Source organism: Crocuta crocuta, unplaced genomic scaffold (assembly GCF_008692635.1).
Source record: "Crocuta crocuta isolate KB4526 unplaced genomic scaffold, BGI_CrCroc_1.0 scaffold867, whole genome shotgun sequence".
Classification (NCBI taxonomy): domain Eukaryota; kingdom Metazoa; phylum Chordata; class Mammalia; order Carnivora; family Hyaenidae; genus Crocuta; species Crocuta crocuta.
Window position 1 is genome coordinate 208,711 of NW_027532439.1, and position 7,439 is coordinate 216,149.

Genomic DNA, 7,439 nt, shown 5'->3' on the forward strand with positions numbered 1-7,439 from the left:
GTAAAAATTAGAGCAGAAATAAACAACATAGAGACCAAAGAAACAATTGAACAGAAAGATCAAAGAAACTAAGAGTCGGTTTTTAGAAAAAATAAACAAAATTGACAAACCTCTAGCCAGACTTCTCAAAAAGAAGAGAGCACCCAAATAGACAAAATTATGAATGAAAATGGACTCATTACAACCAACCCCTCAGAAATACAAGCAATTATCAGGGAATACTATGAAAAATTATATGCCAACAAATTGGACAACTAAGAAGAAAAGGACAAATTCCTAAACACATACTCACTACCAAAATTCACACAGGAAGAAATAGANATGATCCTGTCAATAGATGCAGAAAAAGCATTTGACAAAATATAGCATCCCTTCTTAATAAAGACTCTCGAGAAAGTTGGGATAGAAGGAACTTACTTAAACATCGTAACAGCCATCTATGAGAAGCCCTCAGCTAACATCATCCTCAATGGGGAAAACCTGAAAACTTTCCCCCTGAGATCAGGAAGACGACAGGGATGTCCACTCTCTCCATTGTTGTTTATCATAGTGCTGGAAGTCCTAGCATCAACCATCAGACAACAAAACTAATAAAAGGCATCAGAATTGGCAAAGAAGTCCAACTCTCACTTTTCACAGACGACATGATACTCTACATAGAAAACCCGCCAGTAGCTTCCACCGGAAGCCTACTAGAACTGATCCATGAATTCAGCAAAGTTGCAGGATACAAAATCAACGTATGGAAATCAGTTGCATTTTTATACACCAACAATGAAGTAACAGAAAGAGAAATCAAGAAACAGATCCCATTCACAATTGCACAAAAAAACATAAAATATCTAGGAATAAACCTAACCAAAGATACAGGAGATCTGTACGATGAAAACTATAGAAAACTTATGAAAGAAATTGAAGAAGACACAAAGAAATGGAAAAACACTCGATGCTCGTGGATTNCTCCCAAGAAGACACCCAGGTGGCCAACAGACACATGAGACGATGCTCAGCATCCCTCCTCATCAGGGAAATACAAATCAAAACTACACTGTGATACCACCTCACATCTTTCAGAGTGGCTAAAATGAGCAATTCAGAGGACTCTAGAAGCTGGCGAAGTTGTGGAGAAATGGGCACCCTCCTACACTGTTGGTGGGAATGCAAACTGGTGCAACCCCTCTGGAAAACAGTGTGGAGGTTCCTCACAAAATTAACAACAGAACTCCCCAATGACCCAGCAATAGCACTGCTAGGAACTTACCCAAGGGATACAGGAGTGCTGATGCATAGGAGCACCTGCACCCCAATGTTCATAGCAGCACTCTCAACAATAGCCAAAACATGGAAAGAGCCTAAGAGTCCACCAACAGACGAATGGATCAAGAAGATGTGGTTTATCTATATGATGGCTTACTACATGGCAATGAGAAAGAATGAAATCTGTCCATGTGTAGCAACATGGATGGACCTTGAGGGTGTTATGCTGAGCAAAATATGTCAGGCAGAGAAGGACAAATACAATATGTTTGCACGTATAGGTGGATTAGGAGGAACTTAATGGAGGACCATGGGGTAGAAGGGGCAAAATAGTTAGGGAGAGGGAGGGAGGCAAACCATGAGAGACTCTTGAATGCCGAGAACAAACTGAAGTCTGATGGGGTGGGGAGGAGGGAAAGGTGGGTGATGGGCCTGGAGGAGGGTACTTGTTGGGATGAGCACTGGGTGTTATATGGAAACCAATTTGACAATAAACTATGAAAGGAAAAAAAAACTCTTAAAAATGTGGGTATAGAAGAACCATACCTCAACATAATAAAAGCCATATATTACAAGCCCACAGCAAACATCATACTTAATGGTAAAAGTTCAAAATCTTTTCTGCTAAGATTAGTAACAAGCAATGGTGTCCATGCTTACCATTTCTATTCAACATAGTCCTGGAAGTCCTAGTCAGAGCATCAGTCAAGAAAAAGAAATAAAATAATTCCAAACCAGCAAAGAGGGCAAGTTGTTTTTGCAGATTACATGATCATTTATATAGGAAATCCTAGACTCCACCAAAAAACTATAAGATCAATAAATTGAGTAAAGTTGCAGGATAAAAAATATCAACATACAGAAATCAGTTGTGTTTATATACACTATGACATATCTGAAAAAGAAATAAAGAAAACAATCCCATTTACGATAACATCAAAAACAATACTTAAGAACAAATCTAACCATTGATGTAAAAGATCTGTACACTGAAAACTATGAGACTTTGATGAAAGAAAATGAGAAAAGACCATGCGATCCCTATCAAAATTCCAATGGTATTTTTTTCACAGAAATAGGAAAAAAAAACCCTAAAATTTGTATGGAACCACAAAAGATCCTGAATATGGAAAGCAATCCTATGAAAGAACAAAACTGGAGGCATCACACTTTCTGATTTCAAGCTATACTACAAAGCTGTTGTAATAAAGAAAACAGTATGGTATTGATACAAAAATAGACACAGTAATGAACAGAACAGAATCAAGAGCCAAGAAATAAACTCTTACAACTACAGACAACTATATTTAACAAAGGAACCAAGAATACTCAATGGGGAAATGGCGTAGAGTGTCAATGAATATTAAGTTCACTTACAAGCTACCCCAAGATTTTCCCATTAGCCATCACTGTCACCTTTTCCCAGGAATCATATGCTATTTATTTTTTTTCTAATTTAAAAAAAATTTTAGTGTTTTATTTATTTCTGAGAGAGAGACACAGCATGAGCAGGGGAGGGTCAGAGAGGGGGGGAAACACAGAATCTGAAACAAGCTCCAGACTCTGAGCTAGCCGTCAACACAGAGCCTGACACAGGGCTCGAATCCACATACCATGAGATCACGACCTGAGCCAAAGTTGGACACTTAACCAACTGAGCTACCCAGGTGCCCCATGTAATCATATTTTAAAGAAGTGGTTAGAGAGGACTCTCAGAAGAAACCCCAATTTTTTAGAAGACACAAAAGACTAAGTGATAAAAACATTTCTTCTTGGGTTTGCAGCGATTTCAATATTCCCACTAGAAAGTGAAATCAGAATGAAAACTGACAATTTGACTAGATTAGTCAATTAAATGGCTTCTGCCATCTTGAATTTCAAAAACACAGGCAGTTCCTACCTGGTATCGACCACCTGGTCATTACAGTGAAAGACTACAGAAAAATGTAGTGGATTTAACTTTAAAGTTATTCACAAATATGTCTCAGTTTCAGAATTCAAATCATGGGCAAAACTTCCATTTATTGCACTTATTTCCACTAAGGGTGATTCTTTAATGAAATGCAATCTCTGCAATAGAAAGCCTCCTGAAACTCACTCAGTATTTCCCCTGAATTCTCTGTTTCATAACAGAGCTAATCTACTAGGAACTACTCTACCAAAACCTGGATGAGCCTCAAAGGTTGGAAAGAGAATACACTCCAGGGGAAACATGAGGAAGTCACTTGGGGAGTGACATCAAGTTTTAGAATAATCCCAAAAGGGATTAATCCCTGAGATTAAACACTCCTTTACACGTTAAGTTATCTCAGTAAACTCATAGAGAACAAGCTTCTAGAGCCTCCAGAAAGTAAGGAAGTCCAGGGAACCACATATAAAGTCTTCACCTGCAGTTTTCCTCTTCAAAGCCAGTGAGGAGAAGATGCCTATATGTTCAACTCCACTGTGTCCATCGCTCTTTCCAAGCTCAGCCAAGAAATCCATCATTGTATGTAAGAGAAAGGGACTAATTGTCCATATTACAACCACTGTTGTGATATACTACAGACTGCCTTTTACCTTGGAAATCTGATTAGTTATTTTTCCTTTATAGCAGTACAGTGTGAACATTCCATGTGTGGATGCATGACACATTCATTGGGTAAAAAGTCATGCAGCCTCTGTGAAGCTTATCTGTAAAATGAACAATTAAAGTAAATAATCTGGACCATTTTTCCCCAATATTTTTTTATTAAGGTTGATCTTTCTGAAAAAAAATCTCACTTTCCAGGAGTAAACCGGTGTTGTATTCTTCTCTACCACAAACTGGGAAGACAGTATATCAAGCGAGGGACATTTGGAAGCAAGTTGTTTAATCAAACTATTGTTCTTGAGATGGCCATCCAAGAATGGTGAGTTGATTGGTTGTTAGTTGGCTGATTTCTTGTATTAGAAAGGAGAGTATAGAAAAGCTAGGATTGTAGCTCATATAATGATTTATGAATGCCAAAAACGTGAAAATTACATTTTTTAATGGTATAAAATGGTGGAGACTCCATTCTAATACACTACCTATTTCCAGCAATTTCTCAACCCTACTAATTTTGGAGGGTTTAGAGGGTGGAGTTATGCATAATTTTATGGAATCAGTTTATTTTATCAATGGTTAAAATAAAAATTGAGTACTCTGGCTTTTCCATTAAGTTCTCTACCCTTGGATTATCCTATTACTTACCAACACTTTCACCAAAGGCTATAGCAAAAATAATGTTTTTTCTAATAAATTTTACAGGCTGTAGTTGCAGAAAAAAAAAATGAAATTAGGTGTGAAGTTGTTGATTATAATGGAGGTGTCCTGAAATGTTATTCACATTAAGAAAGCATGTCATGGTCCATTTTTTCAGAAAGAATCATAGGAAGCACAGATCTCAAGATACTGATTACTAGTTTGAATCTGTCAGCCTGGACTTAGTTCCTGGCCTGTAGCATGGAAACTGATTTATTTATGCTTCATAAATAACAGTCTGGGAATTATCCATTTAGCACCTTCTTCAGTGAAGTTGGTAAACAAATGGCTTTTGAGTTCAACATTGATTGGAAAACAGGCCAACTTTAGGACTTGGTGCTCAAACCTCCATTTTAGGCTCCTTTAAAAACCACCAAGAGGGGACTAGTGATAGTGAAGTGCAGATCTTCTCTGTTCTTATTTGCCTTTCAAATTTCTGTTCTACGTTCCTTTCAAATCTCTTTATCTTCCATTCCTGACAGTTATTAACTAGTGACCTCCAACAGACAAGGCACTCAGTCTGACAAGTTTAACAAGAAAACTCAATATTGAAACTACCATTTTTAAGATTCTTAGTGCTTTTTAATATTAATTAAGATTACTCTGTTGTTTAAACACAAAAATCAGTACTTTTTTGTTAAATTCTTAACTACTGTTGAAAAGTATATGCCTATGCAAATATTTGAAAATGACCTCTCCCTTTCAGAAAACATGATTAATTCTACTAAATAAAACTGCAGATAAACCCCATTCAATATAAGATCCCTTTGTTTTTATCATCCAAAATTATTTACTAAATGAACTAAAACTTTGTGCTGAAAACATAATTTTCTTTATTTCAACTAGGTAGGATCTGAATACGAAAAGTAAAGCAATTCATTTTTTTATAGTATGTGTGAAAACATGAAAATAAACACTTGAAAATTGAAATAACTGAAAATATTCTCACTCTTTAGAGCAAAGATATTTGATATGGTTTGTCTTTTGTATATTTTTTAAGGTGTCACTGAACTATTGTGGTATTTTTTTTTAAATGTTTTTATTTATTTCTAGGAGAGAGAGAGAGAGANTGGGTGGCTCAGACAGTTGAGCATCCGACTTCAGCTCAGGTCATGATCTCATGGTTTGTGGGTTTGAGCACCACATGTGGGTTTGAGCAGCCCCCACATGAGGCTCACTGCTATTAGTGCACAGCCCACTTTGGACCCTCTATCCCCTCTTTCTTTGCCCCTGTCCTGCTTGCACTCTATCACTCAAAAATAAATTTTACAAAAAAAACATTTAAAAGAAAATCTTATAGGAAATTCTTAAAGGAAAATTTAAAAACAGCCTTGAATCTTGAGTGTAGTGATGTATGTGACAATTAATTCAGTTCATTAGACTATGAAAAGCCAATGTCCTGGAATAAATTTTAACTCCAAGAGTAAGTCAACTAATGTTGTTCTGTTGCCAAAGTTTTAACCCAATCTCACACCAGCTGTCCTTAAAATTTGTCTTTTTTTTTTTTTTAACAAGGTAAGCTGAATAAAAGAAAATGGATGAGATCGTGCATTGAAGATCCATAATCAACTTTAGGAAAGAAACCCAAAATTATAAAAGGTCTTCTTAAGCCTCAAAGAAATCAAAAAAGAAAGAAACTTTTCATATTGTACCACTAATGTGGAAAATTCTTGCTGCATTGGATTCTAACAAAAGAAATAAGATTTAGAAGCACAATCAATTCAAAATAAGGTGAGATTTATTCCCACTTGGTCTCAAAATATCTCATATTTTCCTGTAGAGCTTAATTTCTCTTCTCACTTAAGTTCTTGAGATATGTAGAAAGCAAAGAAACTTGTGTTATCCTCATGTTTTTCTTCTTCATAGGTTTAAGACCCATGAACAGGTCAGCAACACACATTCACACTGTGACTGAGTTTGTTCTCCTGGGATTCCCTGGTTGCTGGGAGATACAGGTTTTCCTCTTCTCACTCTTTTTGGTGGCTTATGTCTTGATCCTGCTGGGGAATGGAGCCATTATCTGTGCAGTAAGATGGGACCCACGACTGCATACCCCAATGTACTTTCTGCTGGGAAACTTTGCCTTCCTTGAGATCTGTTACTCTTCCTCCACTGTTCCTAACATGCTAGCCAACATTCTCTCCAAAACCAAGGCCATCTCATTTTCTGGCTGCTTCCTCCAGTTCTACTTCTTCTTTTCCCTGGGCACAACTGAATGTCTCTTCTTAGCAGTAATGGCTTATGATCGGTACCTGGCCATCTGCCACCCACTGCACTACCCCACCATTATGACTGGGAAACTCTGTGGAATTCTGGTGTCTCTCTGCTGGCTTACTGGATTCCTTGGCTACCCAATCCCCATTTTCTTCATCTCCCAACTCCCCTTCTGTGGATCCAATATCATTGATCACTTCCTGTGCGACATGGACCCACTAATGTCTCTGTCTTGTGCTCCAGCCCCCATTACTGAATTTATTTTCTATACTCAGAGCTCCCTTGTTCTCTTTTTTACTATTATGTACATTCTTCGATCCTATACCTTGTTGCTCAGAGCTGTCTTTCAGGTCCCTTCTGCAGCTGGCCGGAAAAAGGCCTTTTCTACCTGTGGTTCTCATTTAGTTGTGGTGTCTCTTTTTTATGGGACAGTCATGGTGATGTATGTGAGTCCTACATATGGCGTCCCAACTTTGATGCAGAAGATCCTGACACTGGTATATTCAATAATGACTCCTCTCTTTAATCCTCTGATCTATAGTCTTCGTAATAAGGACATGAAACTTGCCCTGAGAAATATCCTATCTAGAATGAGAATTAGTCAAAATTCTTAAGCCAAAGATGTCCATACTTCCAAGTTCCAATAAAGAATAAGTTGGAGGGGCGCCTGGGTGGCTCAGTCAGTTAAGCATCCAACTCTTGA

The 7,439-nt window shown here is 37.4% G+C and overlaps 1 protein-coding gene across 1 annotated transcript; it reads left to right on the forward strand.

The window, feature by feature from the left end:
- The first annotated feature begins 6,369 nt into the window (after positions 1–6,369).
- LOC144244176 (olfactory receptor 11H4) lies at positions 6,370–7,350 on the forward strand. Its single transcript, XM_077779402.1, has one exon. The coding sequence runs from the start codon at positions 6,370–6,372 to the stop codon at positions 7,348–7,350; it is 981 nt and encodes a 326-aa protein (XP_077635528.1).
- The last annotated feature ends 89 nt before the right edge of the window (positions 7,351–7,439 follow it).

Coding starts and splice junctions, on each gene's coding strand:
- LOC144244176 (XM_077779402.1), top strand. CDS start 6,370: ATGTTTTTCTTCTTCATAGGTTTAAGACCCATGAACAGGTCAGCAACA.